At 43.6% G+C, this 25913-nt stretch overlaps 1 protein-coding gene across 3 annotated transcripts in view; it reads left to right on the top strand.

Annotated features, from left to right (window-relative positions):
- The window catches only part of CDC16 (cell division cycle 16), a 226676-nt gene that overhangs the window by 16028 nt on the left and 184735 nt on the right, over positions 1 to 25913 (top strand). For all 3 annotated transcript variants that reach the window (XR_004539864.1, XM_033948569.1, XM_033948568.1), the window contains exon 2: positions 22720 to 22774. Coding sequence is in view for 2 of the 3 variants with exons in the window: in XM_033948568.1 (XP_033804459.1) it covers positions 22720 to 22774 (55 nt within the window). In the remaining variant the exon portion in view is untranslated. The remainder of the gene's footprint in view (positions 1 to 22719; positions 22775 to 25913) is intronic.

Genomic DNA, 25913 nt, shown 5'->3' with positions numbered 1-25913 from the left:
AACCTCTCACCTTCACCCAGAAAATTCCAGTTACCCAAAAAAAAAAAAATAAATAAAAAATTGCATCCTCACTGGAAAATGTCCAGTAATCTCATCTGAAATGTTTACATCTCTGGAAATGTCCAGTCAATTCTTTTGTAATCCGCCTTGAACTGCAAGGTATAGGCGGAATAGAAATCCGTAATGTAATGTAATGTAATGTACTCTCGGCGACTGAGCTGCCTATCTTGACTGAAGTCTTGCTGCCTCTAGTTCTGCCTGCCATATATAAAGGTTTTTTTATTATTAATTATTTATTTATTTATCTAAAATTTTTTTTTTTTTTTTTATATAGATATGTCAGAATGTGTTGAGGTTGGAGGGATAAGTTAGAATAGAGTGGTTGGTGTGGTCCACCTGATAAGTGTGCTTGTTGGTTAGGTAGGAGTAGAGAGTTGAAAGTTGAAAGACCTGGAAGAGGGAAAGATTGAAGAAAGACTGAAGTTGATTGGTAAATTGGCTAGTTGTAGGATTTTAGAGACCAGCTGAAATTGATAGCCGTTCATTGATGCCCTTCTTGAGGCCCTTCGCAAAGGCGCACTCGCTAAGGCGAGCGCCTCTGCCGCTCGCCTTCGCCGTGTGCCGAATGGCCACGCGCCGTTGGCTCGAGCCCTTTTATGGGGGGGAGATATGCTGTGACGTCGGGGTGGGTGGGCGGAGTTACCAGCGCGTCCCGTCCGCCTCCTCCTCCGACTCTGGCGATTTCAGCGCTCCTCTCCGCTTCCCTGCTTTGCCTCCTCCGTCACTTTTACAGTCCTCTGCTGCTTTTTTCTCCCCCTTTCTCTGTCTCCTCCGCTTCCGTATGCTCTCCGCTCCCTTTCTCCGCCTTCACCTCCTCTCCGTGACTCTCCGCCCCTTTCTCCGCCTCCCTGCACGCTCTCCGCCCCTTCCTCCGCCTCTCTGTATGCACTCCGCTCCTCTCGCGCTGCTATGTGCCTCCTTCCTCTCTCTCTGCTAGATCAGCCTGCCTGCCCTCTCTCCCTGCAAGCACCCTCTCGCCGCTCCCACGTGCTTGCCTGGCTGGTCTAGTGCTGAGGACTCCTCGTTGGCTCGAGCCCTTTTATGGGGGGGAGATCTGCTGTGACGTCGGGGTGGGTGGGCGGAGTTACCAGCGCGTCCCGTCCGCCTCCTCCTCCGACTGGCGATTTCAGCACTCCTCTCCGCTTCCCTGCTTTGCCTCCTCCGTCACTTTTACAGTCCTCCACTGCTTTTTTCTCCCCCTTTCTCTGTCTTCTCCGCTTCCGTATGCTCTCCGCTCCCTTTCTCCGCCTTCACCTCCTCTCCGTGACTCTCCGCCCCTTTCTCCGCCTCCCTGCACGCTCTCCGCCCCTTCCTCTGCCTCTCTGTATGCACTCCGCTCCTCTCGCGCTCCTCTCCACCTCCAGTGGTTTGGGGTCTAAATGTTGTTTTATCTCAACTTATGAAACCTCCTTTTGAACTGCTTGACAAAGCCCACCTCAAGTATCTCACTTGGAAAGCTGTGTTTTTGATTACCCTCACCTCTGCTCGACGAGTCAGTGAGTTACAAGCTTTGGTTGCGGATCCACCCTTCACAGTTTTTCACCATGACAAGGTGGTCCTCCGTACTCATCCTAAATTCTTACCTAAAGTTGTTTCAGAATTTCACATCAATCAGTCTATTGTTCTACCTGTGTTTTTTCCAAAGCCTCATTCTCATCCTGGAGAAGCGGCTCTTCATTCCTTGGACTGTAAACGTGCTTTAGCTTTCTACCTCCCAACGCACTCAACTTCACAGAACATCTCCTCAACTTTTCATCTCATTTGATCCAAACAGGTTGGGACGTCCTATATCAAAACGCACAATCTCCAACTGGATGGCTGCTTGTATTTCTTTCTGCTACACTCAGGCTGGACTTCCTCTGCAAGGTCGAGTGATGGGCCACAAAGTTAGAGCTATGGCAGCATCTGTAGCTTTCCTCCGATCAACTCCTATTGAGGAAATCTGCAAGGCTGCCACTTGGTCCTCGGTTCATACTTTCACCTCTCATTATTGTCTGGATACCTTATCCAGGAGAGATGGCCATTTTGGCCAATCTGTTTTGCAAAATCTTTTTTCATAAATTGCCAACCTCCCTCCATCCCTTTTTACTTAGCTTGGAGGTCACCCTTGTGTGGGAATATGCTGCCTGCTTGTCCTGGGATAAAGCACAGTTACTTACCGTAACAGTTGTTATCCAGGGACAGCAGGCAGATATTCCCACAACCCTCCCACCTCCCCTGGTTGGCTTCTTGGCTAGGTATCTGAACTGAGGATCCTCTCAGGAGATGCGCCCCTAGTTCAGGCGGGAAGGCATGCGCGCATGCGCGGTACAGTGCTCGAAAGATCGAAATCTTCAAGCAAGTTTGCTTTCGAGGCTGTGGGAATATCTGCCTGCTGTCCCTGGATAACAACTGTTATGGTAAGTAACTGTGCTATATGGTACTATTAAAGTAGACTGAAGAGGTTTGATGTTGAGTTGAGTGCTTGGAAATAGTTTAGAAATGCCTGCACTATTAAATTCACTTGATTCGTGATGGCGTTATCCACTAGAGTATTAGTAGGGATCATACGAGATCCTGACCAAGACTTAGTGATGCGTGCTAGAAACCAACCCAAATGGTTGCCATATTTGTAGAAACAGTATTTACAAAAAAAGGAGTGCCGTTTAGCATGTTCATGAAGAAGTGTGTTCAAAGTGACTTGGGTGGCCAACCAAAGCTCTTTATTACTAGGAGTTGGTATGGCAAGGTATACAGTCCTTACGCGTCTCAACTCTTTCCAGCATCACAATACCATGGGTGATCCATTTGTTCTAAGAAGCCGTGTAAGTGATAACATCGCTTCTCAAAACAGCTTTGAGGTCTCCCAGAACAGCATGGGCTCTCCAGTGTTTTAATTTAAAGTGGGAATAATCTGCTCGCCTCTTTACCAGGTACTGCTGGAAGTGAGCATCCTGTAGATCTGGAAAATGCCACCCCCTAATCCCTTGTTTGAGTCCTATCTCCAAATCAATCCAGATCATAGCGTGATCAAATAGAGCCATTGGTCCTGTTTCAGCCCTTAAGGTTCAGGGGAAAAACGAAGCTGACTTCTGCACGCCGAGTCGGTGAACTTCGATGTGCGACCATGTTCTGTATGTTAGAGTGATATGTGTAATCAGTAGGATGTAGTAATTGCCACAGGTCAACCAAGTCTAGAGATGTACAGAGAAAAGGCACCCTATTGTTTACTTAGTGCAGCTGTAACTAATGACATTCTGTCTAAAGAGGGGTTCAATTCCCTTGCCAACACCAGCGGTACCACTTCCTGGGCCAAAGCAAGCTGTATTATCCGCTTATAAAAATCACGTTCATAAACATTAGGGGCTTATACGGTTAACAGATAAAATTGCTGCCCAGGAATTGCCATATGAATTAATTTGTTTCTTCCATAAGAGTCTTTATGGAGTAGTTTGGTCTGACAAAGTGATTGTTTACTAACCAAAATTGCCATATCTCCCTTCCGAAGTTATGTTGAAGAATAGTAAACTTCCCCAACCCACCCCTGCTACAACTTAGTGTTCCTGATCAGTAAGTCACACCTTCTGCAAGCATGCCATGTCTACCTTATGTCTCTTTAGATAAGTTAAAATTTTACTATTCTTGATTGAAGACAAGATCCCCGATATGTTCCAAGAGGCTTTTCTTATAGAATTCACTATATATAACCCTTTTATGTCATTTCTAATACTATGCAAAATCACACCGCCACTTAATGGATGATCTTCAGGCACCCAGCCCTCACCCAGAGATCCAAGAACAATATATGTCACATAATCACCTAGAACCCTTTACCAATCTAGTTACTCCCCTGAGAATAAACCCTTCACCACCTTCCCTCCCATCTTCTCTTAGTACTATTCGCCCACCCAACTATCCAATACTGAATAACCACCCTACCCCCACCCAACTCCCCCTTCTAACCCTTTCTTTATAAGCTAAGCCTTAATGTCTTGAACAATCTAAACCGCCAAGAAATAAGGCAAGTCATGTACATATGTAGAAGGACCGCCCCCTAGACAATTTTCATAAAGGGACAAGCCACAGCTATACTGTTATATATAAGAACAAGCCTCCCTAAAACACTATAAGGTAACTCAGCTAGGTATTGCACAGTCTAAAGTCCCAGAACTAAATCTACCAAGTCACTGGTTTTGATTAATATAGGAGCCATCGCCCAAGTTCAAAAAGTTTACTTAGCCCTTGCCGAATCCAAGGTTGAAAAGGTTTGAAGAAGAGCGACCAAGGTGATAAAGGGGATAGAACTTCTCTCATATGATGAAAGACTAAAGAGGTTAAGGCTCTTCAGTTTGGAAAAGAGATGGCAGAGGGGTGATATGATTGAAGTCTACAAAATCCTGAGTGGTGTAGAATGAGTACAAGTGGATCAATTTTTTTACTGCATCAAGATTTACAAAGACTAGGGGACACTCGAAGTTACAGAGTAATACTTTTAAAACCGATAGGAGGAATTTTTTTTTTCAGAGAATAGTTAAGCTCTGGAATGCATTGCCAGAGGATATGGTAAGAGTGGTTAATGTAACTGGTTTTAAAAAAGGTTTAGACAAGTTCCTGGAGGAAAAGTCCATAAACTGCTGTTGAAACAGACATGGGAGAAGCCACTGCTTGCTCTGGATCAGTGGCATAGAATGCTGCTACTATACAAACAAATGAATACATACACATTCATGAAGAATATAATTCAAGTCCACATCATGTGAGAAGGGAAAGAAAAGCAACTGAAAAATACACAACAGTGAAGGAAATTTTTGCCTTTATCCCAGGACAAGCAGGCATGATATTCTCACATGTGGGTGACGTCATCTACGGAGCCCCGATGCGGAAGCATTTTCAAGCAAACTTGATTGAAGATTTAAGTTTGCTCTGCTGCTCCACGCATGCGTGCCTTCCTGCTCCACTAGGGGGTGCATCCCCTCGTGGTCTCCAGTTCAAAATTTTCCGCTGAGCCTAGAAGTCGTGTTTTTTCAGGCTCTGCCCCAACTGCCTTCTAGCACCGCGATTTCTTGTTTTTTCATCGTTTAAGTCGCTGTGCGCAAAAGTTTTACCTTCTTCAACTTGATTCCTGCTTCGTTTGATCGACCCGGAGGCTTCCGGGTCCCCGTGGCCGCGTGGCTACTCGAGCCGCGGCCACTTTCGATTCTATGTCCCGGCCTTTGACCGGCTTTAAAAAGTGCACCCAGTGCGAGCGGCTTCTTTCCATCACAGACCCGCATCGCCGGTGCATCCTCTGCCTGGGGGCCGCTCATCCAACCGACTCCTGCCCCCAGTGCGCTACTTTCCAGAACCGGGCCCTCCGTCGAAGGAAAGCCCGCATGGCGGATCTTTTCGCCCCAGACCAACCCTCTACATCGGCCTCGAGGTCGGCCCTGGCCTCGGCCCCGGCCTTGACCTCGGCCCCGAATACCTCGGCATCGCCTCGAGACTCAACTCCGAAGTCCTCGGGAAAACAGAAAGCCTCGGCTCCGGGTAAGTCCCCTCTTCAGGTTCTGTACCAGTGAAGAAACCAACCTCGGGGACACCGGCGACGCATGGCGGAAGTCCCATGCTTACAAAGCCCTCCAAGCCTTCGGGCCGTGCCTCCACCACACGGGAATACTCTGATACGAGGTCGCCCCCGGTGGAGTGCACCGAGGCAGGGGACATGCCCTCGATGCTGTCCGTGCCCGTCTTCCAGGACCTACTCCGAGCAATGATCTCGTCGGAGCTGTCCGCTGCAATGGCCCATCTACAACCGGCCTCTGCCTCGACCTCGACCCCGCATGTGCCAGACCAGCCTGAGCCTCGCGTCGAGCCACCTCGGGGGAAAGTGCACAAGCTTCGCCGCATCTCATCCTCCTCGGACTCCTCGCCGAGGCACCCGAGACGCTCTCCCTCCACAGACCGCCACAGGGCAAAACGTCGGGCCAAACCGACAGAAACCTCGAACCGCCGTACCTCTAAGAAGGCCCGGGGTTCTCCCACTCTACGAGGACGTTCACCTACACCTCGTACGGGACCGCTGAGGGTGGCGGAGTTATCACTCTCCAACCCACGCATCCTCCGAACTCCCCCTCGGACCGGGGCTCCGATCCGAGGTATCGGGCTTTCACCGAGGGAGTCCGGGTCGAGGTCACCGATCCGACATCGATCGGTACCCCGAACCCCGGCATCGTCTCCGAGGGGCTCCTCGAGACGTCGGAGATCCACGACCCCGGAACACTTTCACAATGCTTCCCCGGCTTCGGAGCTTGGCTCGGAACAGGAACCTCGCTACTCGAGGGAAGCCTCCCCTTCCTTCTCCACCCGACGAAGGTCTCGTTCACCGACCCCGCACGGGGCCTCAGGAACATCCCGACCATCCTTCTCGCGCTTTGTCCAGGACATGGGCCACGCTTTGAATTTAGACCTCCAGTCCGACTCCAGATACTCTAAAGAATACCTAGCGGAACTGGATATGCCATCACTGCCCAGAGAGTCCCTTCGCTTGCCGCCTAACCCAATACTCCAACAGGCTCTCTTCAGGAACCTGGAGACCCCCTATATGGTCACAGCCGTGCCCTCCAAAATGGAGGCCAAGTACCGCACAGTACCCTTCCCGGGATTTGAACAACCGCAGCTCTCCCACCAGTCGCTGTTAGTAGAATCCTCCCTAAAAAAGGCCCACCCCTCCCGGGTCTCAGCGGCGGTCCCCCCAGGCCGAGAAGGCCGATCCCTAGACAAGTTCGGCAGGAGACTATACCAAAATGCGATGATGGCTTCTAGGGTGCAAAGCTACACTTTCACCTTCACATCCTACCTCAAACACCTCATTGGACTACTGAGAGCCTTTGAGACTGACCTACCGGCCTCCCGCCAAGGAGCGTTTAGCCTGGTCTTGGAATCCCTCTCCAACCTACGCCTCCATCTATTCCATGCGGCCTACGATGGCTTCGAACTCTCCTCCAGAGAGGCAGCCTTTGCTATCGCCATGCGCCGACTAGCTTGGCTACGCCTGGTCGACATGGACCCCAACTTACAGGACCGGTTGGCTAACCTCCCCTGCGTGGGAAAAGAACTGTTCGATGACACTATCGAGGCGGCTACAAAACGCCTCTCCGAACATGAACGCTCGTTTGCCTCCCTTGTCCGACAAAAGCCCAAACCGCCCGCGTCCAGGCCGTATAGGGCCCCTCCGCGCCGCTACCCACAAAAATCCACCCCTGCCTTCTCGCGGCCCCCACCCAGGCGTCCGCAAGCCCACCACCGGGCCATGCCCAAGTCCCAACCGCCTGCGACTATCAAACCATCCCCGTCCTTTTGACGGGATACGCGGAAGGGGGCGGGCCCCCTCCGCCATAGTCCCAGGCCTCCTTCCCATCGGGGGTCGGCTCAAAGCCTTTTACCCTCGCTGGGAACAAGTCATGTCGGACGCATGGGTCCTTGGCGTGATCTCATCAGAGTACTCTCTCAACTTTCGGGCCATTCCTCCGGACAACCCCCCAAGGAATTGCCCTCCCAACCGGACTCAGCTACCCCTACTCCTCTCCGAAGCTCGAGACCTGCTTCGCCTGAGAGCAGTGGAGAAGGTTCCCCCCGACCAACGGGGGAAGGGCTTCTACTCCCGTTACTTCCTGGTACCGAAAAAAACGGGAGACCTACGCCCAATACTAGACTTGAGACGCCTCAACAAATTTCTGGTACGGGAAAAATTTCGGATGCTCTCCCTACCGACACTCTACCCCCTGATCGACGAGGGCGACTGGCTCTGCTCCCTCGATCTCAAGGAGGCGTACACACATGTCCCAGTGCACACCACTCACCGCAAGTTCTTGCGTTTTCAGGTAGGGGACTGGCACCTACAATACCGTGTCCTCCCCTTTGGCCTAGCATCGTCACCTCGGGTTTTCACCAAGTGCCTCGTGGTAGTCGCAGCAACCTTACGCTCCCAGGGCCTCCAGGTATTCCCCTACCTGGACGACTGGCTGATCAAAGCCCCGTCCAGGGAAGCGGTTATCTCAGTGACCCAACAGACTATTACCTACCTACAAAGTCTGGGGTTCGAGATAAACTTCCCAAAATCCCAACTACGCCCCTCCCAGTCCCTACAGTTCATCGGGGCCACGCTGGACACGGTTCGCCTCCGTTCCTTCCTTCCTCCCCCCTCCTCGTCTAGAGGCGTTAGTAAGTCTGAGTCGAAGGTTTTCCCTGCTGACCTCAGTATCAGCTCGGCAGATGATGACTCTTCTGGGCCACATGGCCTCCACCGTCCACGTCACACCCTTCGCCCGCCTCCATCTGAGAATTCCTCAATGGACCCTGGCCTCTCAATGGCGTCAAGACCGGGACCCGATCGACCGCCCCGTGACAGTGACGCCTTCTTTGCAACGATCATTCCGCTGGTGGGCCGACTCTTCAAATCTTTCCAAAGGTTTGCTCTTCCTCACCCCACCCCACAGCAAGATACTCACCACGGACTCGTCGGAGTACGCTTGGGGAGCCCATCTAGATGGCCTACGCACCCAAGGGATGTGGTCAGCAGAAGACCGTCGCTGCCACATCAACGTGCTAGTGCTTCGGGCCATCTATCTCGCAGCTGTAGCCTTTCAACATCTGCTCCACGACCGAGTGGTTCTCATCCGAACCGACAACCAGGTAGCAATGTACTACGTAAACAAACAAGGGGGAACAGGGTCCTGGCCCCTTTGCCGGGAAGCCCTGCGCCTCTGGAAATGGGCAATCTCCAACAACACCTTCCTTCGAGCGGTGTACATACAAGGAGAACAGAACTGTCTGGCGGACAGACTCAGCCGCCTCCTCCAGCCACACGAGTGGTCACTACACTCTCAGACCCTACGACAGGTGTTCGAAAAGTGGGGGACGCCTCAAATAGATCTATTCGCATCCCCCCACAACCACAAGCTGCCTCTCTTCTGCTCCCGGATGTACTCCCCGGACCGGCTCGAGGCCGACGCCTTCCTCCTCGACTGGGATGGAAGGTTCCTGTACGCGTTCCCGCCGTTTCCTCTGATACTGCGGACGCTTGTCCACCTGAAAACAGTACAAGCCACCCTGATCCTGATTGCCCCTCGCTGGCCACGCCAGCCATGGTTCTCCCTTCTACTTCAACTCAGTGTCAGAGATCCACTGCCTCTGCCTCTGTTTCCCTCTCTACTATCACAGGGTCAGGGTTCGCTGTTACATCCCAATCTTCAATCTCTTCATCTGAATGCTTGGTTTCTCTCCCCCTGACTGCTCTCCCCGTGTCTCAATCAGTCAAGGAGATATTGGAGGCCTCTAGAAAGACCTCGACGAGAACCTGCTATTCTCAAAAATGGACCAGATTCTTCTTCTGGTGCTCCTCCCACAGCCAGGACCCGGTGTCGGTCCCCATCCCGCTGGTCCTGGACTATTTACTTCAATTATCTCATTCCGGCCTAAAGACCAACTCCATTCGAGTACACCTCAGTGCGATTGCGGCCTTTCATCAGCCCCTGGAAGGGAAAGCCCTCTCGCTCCATCCCTTAGTCTCTCGCTTCATGAAGGGTCTTCTGAACGTCCACCCCCCTCTCAAACCTCCCCCGGTGGTTTGGGACCTTAACGTGGTTCTGGCTCAACTAATGAAACCTCCATTTGAGCCCCTAGACAAATGCCATCCAAGATTCCTCACTTGGAAGGTAATTTTCCTACTCGCGCTCACTTCCGCCCGGCGGGTTAGTGAATTACAAGCTCTGGTAGCGGACCCACCCTTCACGGTATTCCATCACGACAAGGTGGTACTCCGCACCCATCCAAAGTTCTTGCCTAAAGTAGTGTCTGATTTCCATCTCAATCAGTCCATTGTCTTGCCTGTGTTTTTTCCCAAACCCCACTCTTACCCCGGAGAAGTGGCGCTCCACACTCTTGACTGCAAGAGAGCGTTGGCCTTTTACCTCCAACGCACTCAGTCACACCGGAAAGTCCTATAACTGTTTTTGTCCTTCGACCCAAACCGGTTAGGTCACCCAGTTTCCAAACGCACCTTGTCCAACTGGTTGGCCGATTGCATCTCCTTTTGCTACGCTCAGGCTGGTCTCGCGCTGCATGGTCGAGTAACGGGACACAAAGTCCGAGCGATGGCAGCCTCCGTAGCTTTCCTCAGGTCCACACCTATTGAGGAAATCTGCAAGGCTGCCACGTGGTCTTCGGTTCATACCTTCACCTCCCACTACTGTCTGGACTCACTATCCAGGAGCGATGGCCGGTTCGGCCAATCGGTTTTACGAAATCTGTTCGCTTAAATTGCCAACTTCCCTCCATCCCTTTTCAGTTAGCTTGGAGGTCACCCACATGTGAGAATATCATGCCTACTTGTCCTGGGATAAAGCACAGTTACTTACCGTAACAGGTGTTATCCAGGGACAGCAGGCATATATTCTCACAACCCGCCCACCTCCCCGAGGTTGGCTTCTTTGCTAGTTAAGTGAACTGGAGACCACGAGGGGATGCACCCCCTAGTGGAGCAGGAAGGCACGCATGCGTGGAGCAGCAGAGCAAACTTAAATCTTCAATCAAGTTTGCTTGAAAATGCTTCCGCATCGGGGCTCCGTAGATGACGTCACCCACATGTGAGAATATATGCCTGCTGTCCCTGGATAACACCTGTTACGGTAAGTAACTGTGCTGAATCTGTCTAAGGCGTTCTTACAAGATGTCCACCTTATATCACCTTATACGTACTATTTAGCTTCTTTCTAGCTGATCTAGTTAAAAAAAATATATTGAGCATTGAAATAGGAAGTTATACATTTAGCAGGAAACTTGGGAAAAAACGTAGCTCGCAAGTCTAGGTTCAAACTGAAGAAATTGCGTACATCTTGCATGTTTAGGTCTAGAAACATCTAGAAAAACTTGTATATGTCCCACCGCAAAACAAGAAATCCTTTCTAAAGTAATTATTCAAAATCAATGCCTTGTCTGCCTCTGAAGAAATAGTCCAAGACAGTCAAACACTCAGATATCTCATCCTGCATGGTTTCTTAAAAAAAAAAAAAAAGAAAGCTTCTTTTCAGCCCAACTCAATCCTTCAAGTTTAAAGCAAACACTATATATTACATTTCAATTTGTCTTCCGCCAAAGCCCTTATGAGTTCATGGTGGATAACAATAAGTATCAGCTACTGGAACGAACCCAGTCAAACCTAGAATACAAACAAATAATGATATCAATTTTATGATAAAAATTTCTTTAAAATGTTTTAAAAAGTTTTCTTAACTGTATAACAGTGTTTTGATCTAATTAAAATATGAAGATCATCCAAATTAACGGAGTCTGTTGGAAAAAACATAACTACATATTTCTAGACTGCATAGCCATAAGTTCGATGCAGTTAACAAAAGGTTATGTTAAAAGTACATATTGTGTTGTGGAGAATACAAGGATCTAATTAATCAGAAATTTTGTAAACAGAAAAGTTTTCAACATTTTTCTAAAACATTCATAAGGACTGGATCTAAGTAGCAGTGATTGAAGATTTTTAACATAATGAGCTGCTTGGTATGAAAGAGTGTGCTCATGATATTTCTTACTTTTACAGCCCTTAACTGCCAGAAATATAAAAAGTGTGTAGCATGAAAAATATATCAAACGGCTACCTCATAAATGCTAGTTTCATAGAAATAGGAACTTCTTCCTAATTTCAAATAGCAGCCTCATTCACAATCTTCTCAGACCCTCAGCATCACCACTCGGAACTCAACGTATCATTGTTCTGAGCTTTACGTGGCAAATCGTCACTGGATCTATTTATTTTATGTTATTTTTTTAAAGAGCTTAATTTATAATTTTAAATAGTATTCAATAACTTTAAATCATTTTTCACTAGTCTTGAAATAATGTACTTAGCTTTATATGCTGTTCTTCATTTAGTGTCTATGGTAAACAGGGTGTCTTAGCCGACATGTTTCGCGGGAAACCGCTTTATCAAGGCTTCACCCCTATTAGAAATGCAAAGAATAGACAATACTTTAGTGCCAACTCTTATTTAAGAAACCCGACATATATTCAAACTTTAAACATATAAAACAGGCTTTAGAAATAGATTCTTACTTACTCTTTCACTGTCAAACTCCTCGAATACTCTATAACGGAGCCGGCAGCGTACTACCGATTAAATAATCGGGGAAGACATGGAAGCCAGGCCCACTTGCTGACGTGGGCTCTTGACAGTAACTTTAAATCATTTTTACGACTCTTCCCCCTAGCTGATTATAGACCAGGATTAAACTAAAGACATCCACTCTAGTTCAATATTTAACCCGTTAGGAATAACAGTATTTAAAGTGTAAATCCAACGTTGTTCCTTGTAATTTAAACTTTCTTCCAAATTTATCCTACCCACCCTCCCTACGTCTACCTGGTCGATCACTCTCCATTTCAGTTGACTTATTTCATGCCCTAATGATATACAATGTTCCACTATAGGGGCTTGCAAAGATTTAGTTTTGATGCGGGACTTATGCTCATTTAATCTCACATGGATAGGGCGCTTAGTGCGACCTACATATACTAGATTACAGGGGCATATCAGCACATATACAACCCCTGTTGTTTGACAATTAGTATTAGTTGATGATGTTATAATACGTTTGGTTTGAGGATCCTTCAATGTCTCACCTTCAATGGTGTTAATACACCATTGACAATGTCCGCATTTATTGTGTTTGCCTATGGTCCGCTCCTGTCTCCGACCAGTCTTTTGATTAATTAAGACTTGACCTATAGTTTTAGCCTTCCTAAAAAAAACATCGGGATCTCTGCAAAAACATGATGGAGTTGTAAAATATGCCAGTATTTCTTCATTTGGGATATCAGTTCCTTCGCAGCTTCTGAGTAGGGGAGTACACAAATTAATCTATCTTGTTGTTCTCTCTCAATTTTTTCTGTTAATAAAAGTTCTCTATTAGCATATTTTGCTCTCAGGAAAGCTCTACGAATGGACTTTTCCGGATAACTCCTCTCTCTAAATCTGTTCATTAACTTATTTGATGCCTCTCTAAATTCTTCCATTTCTGAAGAGACCCTTTTCAGTCTTAGGAACTGACTCACCGGAAGATTAAACTTTAGATGGTAAGGATGGTAGCTTTGGAAATGTAAAAGGGTGTTCCTCGCTACAGGTTTTCTATAAAGACTAGTACTTAATTTTCCATTTTCTTTCTTTATTGTCATGTCCAAAAATTCAATCTTTATTTTATTATATGTGGGTGTAAATTGCAGATTTGAATCTCTAGTGTTTATCCAGGCTAGAAAAGCATGTAGTCTTTGTTCCGTCCCTGTCCACAGAAAAAATATATCATCTAAAAACCTTTTCCATAGAATGATATTTTGGAAAAACTCTGAAGGATATATCTCTATTTCTTCAAAATGTGCTACATATAGAGTGGCTATAGAGGGGGCCAGAGTTGCCCCCATCGCCACCCCTTGTATTTGTTGATAATAAATCCCTTCAAATTCAAAGTAATTATTTTCAATTACCCATTTGGTTAATCTAAGCAAAAACTCAGTACTTATTCTCTGATCATCTACCCTATGGGCCAAACTGTTTTTTACTATTATTTGGGCTTTTTCTTGTGGTATTTTTGTATAAAGCGAGACCACATCTAGGGTGACCAAAAAAGATACTTGGCTTATGTCTGAAATCTCAGTCAAAATTCTGAGGAGATGCGAAGAATCTTTCAAAAAGGAGGGGATCTTTTCAGTTTCCTTTTTCAGAAATATGTCTACAAATTGGGACAGGGGCTCTAAAAGAGATCCTCTTGTATTTACTATAGGTCTTCCAGGAGGGTTCTTTTGATTTTTATGAATTTTCGGGACACAGTATATGTAGGGAGTACGAGGATATTTTTCTAACAGAAACTGATATTCTTTTTTTGTCAACATCCCAAGTTCATAATGTTGGGTCACCCAATCAAATACATCCTTCATCATAAATTGGAGTGGATCTCCCGACAAGGGGGCATAAGCTGTAGTGTCTGATAATTGGCTATTTGCTTCTCTCAGATATAGATCTCTATCTAATACGACAGTAGCTCCCCCCTTGTCAGCTCTTAAAATCATTATGTCTTGTAAATCTTTCAGTTGTAACAAAGCTTTATGTTGCTGATATGTTAAATTATATGGTGTTTTCCAATGTTTTATCTTTTCATATTCAGAGATGCCTATCAATACCAAATCCCTAAATGTGGCTATGGCTGAATCTATTGGTCCTGGTGGGACCCAATGTGATTCACTTCTACAAATAGAAGGCTCATCTGCTTGTACTGTATTTGCATCTTGAAAAAATAATTTTAGCTGTAATTTCCTCAGAAATTTATAGAAAAAGACTTAATTGGAAAAAATCAGATCGTTGGCATATTGCAAAATTTAACCCAAGTTCCAGCACTTCTTGTTGTTCATTCGTTAATAATTTGGTAGATATATTTATAACCGTTGGTTCTACTTTTTCCCATTGGGAAGAATCTTTCCCCTGCCTCGTTGGGTCCCTCTTGTTCTTCCTCTCGAACGTGCTCCCCTTTGGTCTTGACCCCCTTCTCCCGATGTTTTGGGGGGAGAGGTGGTATCTGCTGACTCTCCACTGGTGTTATCAGATTCTTCTGATGAAGCACTGAATGCTACTTTCTTCTTAGTGGTCATTCCACTTGAGATTTTCTTGTTCCAGGTGTAGACTCGAGACATTTGGTAGTCTTTCTCATCCCTCTTCCATTTTCTTATTTTTGTCTGTTTTATAGAATCCCGAAACTGTACCATCTCATCTTCTAGTTCTTCCCGCTTCTTAGTAAATTCAATTTTTTCTTTCATTTCTAATTCCATGGAGACAGTCCTTGCTCGGAGGTCTAGTTCTATATCTGAGGTAGTTTCTACCAGTAATATCATTAGGTCTCTAGAACAACGATTCAAAATCGCTATCCATTTTTCCATGAATGATTTGTCAAGAGTAGTGAGCTTGGGTTCTTTTAATATGCGAAGTCCTCGAGGTATCATGGACTTCTTTAGATATTGAACCATCGTACTCCCATGTAACTCAGCTCTTATTAGGCGTTTATGTGTCTGCTCTAATTCAACCCATGATAACTGGGTGGAAGAGTCCTCTATATCATCTAAAACAGTGATTCCCAACCCTGTCCTGGAGGAACACCAGGCCAATCGGGTTTTCAGGCTAGCCCTAATGAATATGCATGAGAGAGATTTGCATATGATGGAAGTGATAGGCATGCAAATTTGCTTCATGCATATTCATTAGGGCTAGCCTGAAAACCCAATTGGCCTGGTGTTCCTCCAGGACAGGGTTGGGAACCACTGATCTAAAAGAGCAGGTCTAGATAGAATATTCTTAAACTGCTCTTCAGTATATCCAATAAACTCATTTTCTTCTGATGCCATTTCTTCAATGAATCAAGTGTGTAGCATGAAAAATATATCAAACGGCTACCTCATAAATGCTAGTTTCATAGAAATAGGAATTTCTTCCTAATTTCAAATAGCAGCCTCATTCACAATCTTCTCAGACCCTCAGCGTCACCACTCAGAACTCAACGTATCATTGTTCTGAGCTTTACGTGGCAAATCGTCACTGGATCTATTTATTTTATGTTATTTTTTAAAGAGCTTAATTTATAATTTTAAATAGTATTCAATAACTTTAAATCATTTTTCACTAGTCTTGAAATAATGTACTTAGCTTTATATGCTGTTCTTCATTTAGTAAGTGTCTATGGTAAACAGGGTGTCTTAGCCGACATGTTTTGCGGGAAACCGCTTTATCAAGGCTTCACCCCTATTAGAAATGCAAAGAATAGACAATACTTTAGTGCCAACTCTTAATTAAGAAACCCGACATATATTCAAACTTTAAACATATAAGACAGGCTTTAGAAATAGATTCTTACTTACTCTTTCACTGTCAAACTCCTCGAATACTCTATAACGGAGCCGGCAGCGTACTACCGATTAAATAATCGGGGAAGACATGGAAGCCAGGCCCACTTGCTGACGTGGGCTCTTGACATCACAAGCCCCGCCCCTTACAGTAACTTTAAATCATTTTTACGACTCTTCCCCCTAGCTGATTATAGACCAGGATTAAACTAAAGACATCCACTCTAGTTCAATATTTAACCCGTTAGGAATAACAGTATTTAAAGTGTAAATCCAACGTTGTTCCTTGTAATTTAAACAACGTTGGATTTACACTTTAAATACTGTTATTCCTAACGGGTTAAATATTGAACTAGAGTGGATGTCTTTAGTTTAATCCTGGTCTATAATCAGCTAGGGGGAAGAGTCGTAAAAATGATTTAAAGTTACTGTAAGGGGCGGGGCTTGTGATGTCAAGAGCCCACATCAGCAAGTGGGCCTGGCTTCCATGTCTTCCCCGATTATTTAATCGGTAGTACGCTGCCGGCTCCGTTATAGAGTATTCGAGGAGTTTGACAGTGAAAGAGTAAGTAAGAATCTATTTCTAAAGCCTGTCTTATATGTTTAAAGTTTGAATATATGTCGGGTTTCTTAATTAAGAGTTGGCACTAAAGTATTGTCTATTCTTTGCATTTCTAATAGGGGTGAAGCCTTGATAAAGCGGTTTCCCGCAAAACATGTCGGCTAAGACACCCTGTTTACCATAGACACTTACTAAATGAAGAACAGCATATAAAGCTAAGTACATTATTTCAAGACTAGTGAAAAATGATTTAAAGTTATTGAATACTATTTAAAATTATAAATTAAGCTCTTTAAAAAATAACATAAAATAAATAGATCCAGTGACGATTTGCCACGTAAAGCTCAGAACAATGATACGTTGAGTTCTGAGTGGTGACGCTGAGGGTCTGAGAAGATTGTGAATGAGGCTGCTATTTGAAATTAGGAAGAAGTTCCTATTTCTATGAAACTAGAAATATAAAAAGGGCATGTGATTTTCTACTGTTCTTGTGTGGCATTCCACTGAGTAAATGACTTGCTTTTGGAGTTGGAAATTAAAGATAAAATTGCTTCCATAGATTATGACCTGGCCTACCCACTAGTAATGTAATTAATTCCATTAAATAATGTGGGACCCAATCATATATAATATTAAAAGTCATAACACAAAGCTTAAAGTAAATCCTTGCATTTACTGGTAACCAATGTAATTTGATAATATATGGTGTAATTCTATCATATTTAGAAATAGAAAAAATTACCCTAACTGTAGTGTTCTGCACTGTCTGTATGGTAATCTCTTTAAAAAACCCCTTAGCATATCCCAAATAAACTATATTGCAGTAGTCAGTCTGGGAGAGAATAAGTGATTGAACCACCATTGCAAAGACTGGGAATTATTTTTTACTTGGGGAAAATGAGGGTTGGGTCAGGGAAAATGTAGAGAGGAGGGGGCCGCTAGACTAGTGTTCTTCAACCTTTTTACACCTATGGACCGGCAGAAATAAAAGAATTATTTTGTGGACCGACAAACTACTAAGACTGAAATTTAATCTCCGCCCCATCCCTGTAGCTCAGTCCCCCATCTCATCCTGTGTACAGGGATTGGGGAAAGAGAGAGAGATATCCATGGTTCATCTCTCCCACTCCCTCTACTGCCCTATCCAAAATTTTTCCCTCTCTCATGCCCCGGATCATATGCAGCATTTTTCACTTGTGCCCACCACTCCATGCCCAATGTTTCTCCTATCACCCTTCTCCAGCACCATGCCACACCTCTCCCTCCATCACTATGTCCAACATTCCTCCCCCTTGCATCCCCTTCAATCTGTCCCTCTGTTCCCTCTCCACCACTATATCCAACATTTCTCCTTCTCATCCTTCTCTTCCCCATGTATCTCTTCCTCACTCCTCTCTCTCTCTATGCCCAACAATTTTCCTCTTTTTTTCCTTTCCCCATGTGCACCATCCTTCCCTATCATTTACACACTCACTTACACACTCATCCCCAACAATTCTCCCTTTCTATCCCCTCCCTTGTCTCCCAAGTTCATGCCTCCTCCCTTCCTTCTGTGTCCCGAGTTCGTGTCTTTCCTCCCTGCCTTCCAACTTTTGTCCCAAATTTATGCCCCTCCCATGTCCCAATGTACTCCTCCCCCCTCTTTTCTCCCTTACTTGTTCAGGGCCATCCAATCTCTGCCGAAGCTGGATCAGTGTCCCCTGCAAGCGTGTGTCCGTCTTCCTTCTGGCTTGGCTGCTTCTTGTCTTCAGCGCCAGCTGCAGTTGTTTGCTAGGACAGCGCACGGCGGCTCTTGTACGCAACATACTGCTGACCTGGTTCTGGTTCTGGGTCAGCTACGTGCAGTATGCAAGAGCCACTGTGTGCTGTCTCGGCAAACAAGTACAGCTGATGCTGAAGATAAGGAGCAGCCAAGCCGAAAGGAAGACGGACACGTTCTTGCAGAGGACACTAATTCTTCATGGACTGGCAGGAAATTTTTGTGGACCGGCGGTTGAAGAACACTGCACTAGACTACCAGGGCTAATGTTTGAAGAGTGCATTGAAGGAATGGTGAATGGGACTACCCTGGTATTTTTAAACTGTGGATATTTTATGTTTTGTTTAAAAAAAATTACCTAGATCATGGCAGTTTACAATTTTCCAAAAACAAGTTTAAAAGAAGCAAAGGAGCTCCATTAAAATAATAGTGAAGACCTAACCACATCTAAAAGAAAGACATTCAGCCAGAAATCCATTCATACGCCAATTACTTATCAACACTCTTAAGGTATAACCGAGACTAATAGTACAATGTTTTCCCTCATTTCTTGGAGATTTCTGCTGACCTCCCCTCCAATCATCCTTCAATCTTCAAATGCTACCTGAAAAAATGTTTTTAATAGTCTTTTCAAATTGTTAGAATTTACTTCTGCTCTAATTTCCTTGGAGGGTGGGGATAGTTCTCATCTGGTCCAGTTGGGGAGAGTAGGGAGGTGGTCATGACACCATGGTGGCTTATGTCAGCTATCCTGGGCAAGATGGTTTGGCTGGGGAGAGAGGGGGTGTTGGTAGACACTCCTCTCAACCAGCTTTTCTCTGCTGCCCTGGACTCTGGTGTAATTTTTGTTGCAATAGACATGTGGACAAGGCTTTTTTTAAAACAAATTTTGCATGCTGCGGGATAACAGATTTATTACATCTGCATTCATTTCAGTGCAGTGTGTAGTCAGGGTTTCCACATGAGTTAACAATCGCTCTGAAATTCTTTCTGTATTGCCATCATGCAATAAAAAAACGGTGTTAAACCCCCAGTAACCATGTGAGAAGCTGTCTGCATTGGCTCCAGTGTATGCTGATAGAGCATGGACTCCATGTTATGTTAATATGCACTAATTGTCACTCTTAAAGAGTTAATGCAGAATGGGCGCCATATAGACGGGGACTTTGTCTTCTTGCTAATGTGGATGTAGTTACACTTCTCCCTCCGTATTCACTGTGAAAGGGGATTAACAGAACTGCAAATATATGAAAAAGTTATTTGCGGTTTTTCTGTGTTATTTTCTGTGCTATTAAAAACCATTGTGAATATGATGAAACCGCGAATAACATGGTGGGAGATCTGGCCTGTTCCTGAAGAAGAGGCAAAACAAGGTGAAGAAAGTGCTTGGAATCAGTGATTTTCTCTGTAAATGCATGGAATTAGTGATTTCTCTATGCAAGCTGATGTAATTTGAGGGGAGGAGCCAGCAAGCTAAAAACCATGAATAATCGAAATCGCGAATGCTGAAACTGTGAATAAGGAGGGAGAAGTGTACTGTGTGTTAACAGTTATCATGGCACCTGAATAGGTATAGCTAATTTACCTGTGTTATCTTCAGTTCAATTAATCCATAGTAATAACTTTTTCACCTCCAGCTTTACTGCAGTGCAGAAATGTGAGGAGGTGAGATTCTGATGTGTCCTGACCAAGGGTCCGATGCTGACAGCTACCATGGGCTGACACATGGCTGACACGTGGTTAATGAGAGATCTGTGTACATGTTACCAGCTGCATGATGCAGAAAGAGATAGCATGCCAAAAGTAATTTGTGTGGCACCCAGCATACTAAGGGCTCCTTTTATCAAGCCGCGCTAGTGGGGTTAACGCGCGTGACATTTCATCACATGTTAACCCCGCGCTGGCCTAGAAACTACCATCTGCTCAAGGGAGGCGGTAGTTCAAGTTCAAGTTTATTATTTGATAAATCGCCTATATAAAACATTCTAGTGGCTAGTGCGGCCGGCGGTTTAGCGTGCAATATCCCCTTTTCCCCTTGTAGTTTTTAAAAATTATCCAAGGAGCTCTTCCCCATTCCATCTATTATTCTCTCTAAATCTGAGCTATCAATGTTAAATTCGCTTATCTCTATCTTTGAATCACGAATGTAAAATCCTGTTGCTGTGAGCCACAATGATTTCCTGTTTAAATTTGCTGCATACAAAAAGTTGTATTGTTGAATTTGATAGATTGACCCTAGCAAGGTGAGCAAGGGGCATTTGAAGAGAGGAAGAGGTACACTAGACTATTGGGGATTTTTTTAATGTCAGGCAAGGGGATCAGGTTGAGTGAGGGGGAAGGGAATCCACAAGACTACCAGAGTTTATGTTTTGATGAGGAAGGGAATACATTAGCCTACCCGGTAATTTTGTGGAGGAGGGGCACTAGCAAAACTATGACTTTAATGCCAACTTTCCTGACAATGTGTGTTTGAATCATCTTTTGTTTGAAGTTGTCATAGAGATAAAATGTTCAAAGCCTTTAGGAAGGTGACTTCCTTCATAGACAGATATTCTAGTAACAGAAAGGTTCTGGAGGGCTTATCCTGAGGACTTTACTGAAAAGAAACAACTTTGATATACTTTTGAGGGGGCCAAGATAAAAGTAAGACCATCTACATTTTAAATGGGAGAATAATTTCAATAGGTTTCTGTTCTGTAGCATGGTATTTGGTGTAAAAGAACTCTATGGACATGTAGGTAGTGTGCACTAATCTTGAATAAAAGCGGAGTGCACACATTTATGTCTTCACTTATACTCATGGCCTGACAATAACAAACTTAGAAGTATAGAACTTACAAACAAAACAAAGCTGCCTCATGTGTCTTTATATGTAACTATGCTGTTCTTATAATACCTATCCATGCATTGCTAAATCCACTTAGCCCAACAACCAAAGGAGGGACTCACTTTTTAATGTCCAACTGTTTATTGCAAAAAAAAAAAAAAAAAAATCAGCATGAGTGTTTAAACTGAGCGCTGATCATTTGGCTGCCAGACTACATTGATGGATGTTTAATATCTGGAGACATGGATTCTCAATTAATGCAGAAGTGGAAGTTGAACTTTAGTGGGAAAGGTTGTTTGTCGACTGGATAGATGATTCATTGAAAGATACTGAGCCTTAGTGAAAAAGATGAAACTTTAGGTGGGATGAGGGAGGATGAAGGCTGTGGACAGCTTGTTCGAGCTGAAATTCTGCTCTGCAGGGAGAAATACAGAGAATACCCCCATTAGACTAAGCTTGAGGAAATGACCTTTGAACCTTGAACCTGGCAGGTTTCTCAGTGGCTGGAGGAATGGGTCACATGCAAGGGATGTCCTATGAAAACAGAAATTTCAAGTCCTACCAGGAAGTCACTACTAGCTTGACTTACATAATACAAAATGTAAACATGTACTCAGAACTGTGGCACAAAACAGTAACATTGTGATGTGGTGAGGGTATTCTTTTTTCATTCATTCAGCATAGTAGTGAGAAAACTGTAAGACACAACAAGATACCAGATATATTGATGCACAACATAATATTAAAATGGAATAAGCAATTCATAAAACAAACAAAATAAAACCCATATCTTTATCTCTCCCTCCTCAAAAGAAACTGAATAATTCAATGTATGCTGTCTGTGGTCCATTCTTGGCATTAAGTGGCAGGACATTCAATAACATAGAGGTGTTTTAACAAAACTAACTTGCCAGCTATCCTGTATTACCTAAATAGGAGTGCTTATGTGGCCTTGGCCTATGGAGGATTGAAGATGGGCATTTTGTGAGGTGCATTTAGAGGTGGAGAGATGTAGGGTGCTAAATGGACTAAGAAAACATCTTGTTAATAATAGTACCCTTTTAATGGCATTGATTTATTTTGGTAGCACTTGCAAGCTAATATTGATCATATTTTTGAAAAAAGTAATATGAGTATGTAAGTAGTCATAACTGATGATACTCTTCTCATACTACTTGTCAGATTAGTTGTAATAAAATTAACATAATTGAATAATATGTCAAGATCAAATATTGTCTATGAATGCATGTTAGAACAGTTGGCTCAGATTTACTGTCTTCTAACAATAAAAGTGCCTTCATGGTCCACTGTTGCAGTATGATTTATATATTTTATTTAAAAAAAATTATATTGCTCTCTGTCTTACAATCCAGGTGGGTCCAATAGATAAGTAATTTTGAACACATTTTACTGCTACCCTTGTGTGTACTCTTGATTTCCAGAGATAACATCGGGGCACACCCATACTTTCTCTTTGTTTCCCAGATATATATGCCTGTGGAGTGGAAATGAGCATATATTATTTATACTTATACCTGACAGTGTAATGATTCTGGAATTAATTTGCCAAAGTTAAAGCTGCTTTTTAATTTTTTTCTTCTCTAGCATCAGTATCAGAGTGCTTTATTTTGGGCAGATAAAGTAGCATCACTATCTCATGGTAAGTAGTACATTTGTTTTTTTTTGTATTTGAGAACTGCATTTATTCTTCTTTTAATGTGTATAATTTTTTAATTTTTGATTGTCTCAATTGTTGAACTCCTTACCATGATTTATTGTCTACCTTTAAGATACCACTCCTTGAATCACAGCTCTAATTTATTATATGTTATACAAAATTATTTGTAAAGTGCTCAGAACCATAACCAACTTGTATTGTGATAACACAAGACTATGGTTCATGTGGGACCATCATCTCTCTTTACGGTCCCATCACCACTCGCCAGATACCATTCAAAATTAAATAAGTAATAAAATACAAGTAGCTGTTCAACTTATCTGGACCAGCGAGAGGTTGATAACAGCTGTTCTCTGTTAACCATAGTCTGGATTTAAAGTGCAGTGCTCAAACGTGCATTAAAGTAAAACTTTAGCCACAGTAGAATGGATGACCCCCCGACTCAAGTTTCGTAGACTCTTCCTCAGGAGGGGACATTGTTAATTAAAATCACATAGTCATCTCACCTATAATGCTACTAATATTCATCTGATGTGTTACCACATTTATTCTTAATATTTATAATCCATATCTCCTGTTAAATCATTCATTAAATCAATCCTATATAAAGTTATCTACCCATTACTGGCTCCTACCAACTTAGTATTATCAAGAGAGCATGGAAAAGAGCCAGAAACTGTCATCGGCAATGGTTATTGTACCCTACCCCTTGTAGTGAGGACAATAATCTGGCCTGTGTCTTACCATATTCTAATCGTAGCAACGAAATTAAGAAAATTATCCAAAAGCACTGGCCGATTGTCCAGTATCATACAGTTTTGTCTAACAGACCTAAATTTGCGTTTACCAGGGCTCAGAATCTAAGAGAGAAACTTAAATATAAAAAACGGAGAAATTGTTTAGCTCTGTTACCTCCGCACATACAGTGTGGTAGATGCTACAGCAGACTTCTCTAGAAATTCCACGCTCTGGGGGCAAATGCTTTAGACTCTCCACTGGAACTGATTGCGAGTCCAGTGGAGTAATCTACTGCATTATTTGCCCCTGTAATAAGTATTACATAATCCACTTTCCAAACCTTGTGAACCACACTGAAATCTCATATTGGTAGGCTGTCACACAAATATAATCATAAAGGTAAGTATTACAGAGAGAAACCAGGGGTCTCAAGTGCTCCCAGCCAGAAGCCCGATATATATTACAGAGCTAATGGCTAATATGGTGAGCTATCATCGTTCCCGTTTATTTTCTCAGTAAAATTTTTAGCTATTTTTTGCTTTTTAACTTTTTTTTGTGTTATATATGCTTTTTACTACATTTAGCACGGCTGTGTTGCTGATCTATTACTCTTCCACTTTATGCATGAGTAACTATTGAGCAAACTTTAGCAACTTCACTTAACTTTCATATTGACTTGACGACGGATGATCTCCGTTTCGCCCCTATATTTCAAACAGGAGCTTCATCAGGAAAGAACGCCAAAGGCAACACTAGAAATGAAAATGAAGCACAACAACTTTTATATCAAATCTTTTTTACATTAAAAAATTTTTTTAACCTTATTTATTTTAAGACCTTATTTTAAAATGTATTGTTCTTGCCTAAGAACAATACTAACACATTTAAATAAGTGTTAAATATATGTGTTAAACAGGGTCCTACAGCGTCGCTAAAGGGAACCTTCCCCTAATTAAAGATCTTATTAAAGAGTTTTTAAACTATCTTTAAACTAAAGAATTTTTCAACCAAGTAACCAACACTAGAACCGCAATCTTCAACTACAACTCAAGCCTCAAAAGAGGACCTAGCTTTACCAAACAGACAACGAACCTCATATGCCATACCTGTAAATTCCCTGACGTTGCACAGTTACTTAAGCTGAAAATGAAGTGACTGCTCCATAAACTGACCCAGGAAACTTAACGGATCAAGAAGCTACATCAAATGCCGTGGCGATTTTAAACCATCGGGAGCGTCTGACGTCACTTCCGAGTAGCAATTCAACGACGTCACCTAAATCGTACTTATTATATGCTACCCTATTTATTACTCAGAATCACAGGCATGCATACATACCAACTTGCACACAAATCTGACACACTTACAAAAAGGTTAATTAAATACATCACATCAGAAAAAGACCTGCCAATTAATAGCCATATTCAAACCCCGAGGTTGTAGGCTATGTAGGCGGTCAATCCACCTCTGCTCCGTTTGTAGCAGTTTTTTCCCCCTATCCCCTCCCCTTACTGATGCCACAACTCTATCGATAACCATACATACAAGTTGTTCAAAAGAATGTTTATGTTTAATGCAATGTGCCACTAATGGGGCCTCTTTTTTCTGTAGTTTTAAACACGATTTATGCTCTGCCATTCGGATATTAAATTGTCTGGTGGTTTTACCCACATATATTTTTTGGCAAGGACATTTAATAATGTAAATCACATAATCAGATCTACATGTAGTGGTATATCGCAGTAGATACTGTTTGTGATTTACAGGATTTTCAAAAGTATCTCCCTGGATCGTTAGAGGGCAAACTTTGCATTTGCCACATCTTGAGTGAAACCCTTTGTTGTTACCCATTATTAATGGTGGATCTGGCTTTAATCTAAGATGTTCTCTGAGATTGCGAGATCTTGAATAGGTCAAGCGGAGTTTGGAATCTTCAAAATAAGGACTCCTCTGGACTATTCTCCAGTGGTTTCGTACTATGCTGGCTATCTGTTCCGACTCTACATTGTGCCTGAGGATGAAAGTTTGAAACTCATCAGCATTAGTAAGCTCACTAGTAGTATCTAACCTCTGGGTATTGCCACATCTTGCTGCAGTTGATGGCTGTAAAAGCCATTCAGGATGGTTGTATTTTGCCCTCCGATAAGATTGTTTTAACACTTTATCCGGGTAACCTCTATTTTTCAAATTCTTAGTTAACTTGTTGGCTGAAGATTTAAAATCAGCCATATGGGTACATACTCGTCTAAAGCGTAAAAATTGGGCCAAAGGTAAACTATTCTTCAACGGAATAGGATGACAGCTGTCATATTGCAACAAGCTCGTGGTATCAGTGGGTTTAACGTACAGCTTGGACTCAAGATGGTTACCTGCAATACTAACC

This window comes from Geotrypetes seraphini, chromosome 6 (assembly GCF_902459505.1).
Source record: "Geotrypetes seraphini chromosome 6, aGeoSer1.1, whole genome shotgun sequence".
Taxonomy (NCBI): domain Eukaryota; kingdom Metazoa; phylum Chordata; class Amphibia; order Gymnophiona; family Dermophiidae; genus Geotrypetes; species Geotrypetes seraphini.
This window is presented reverse-complemented; position numbering and strand designations above follow the sequence as displayed.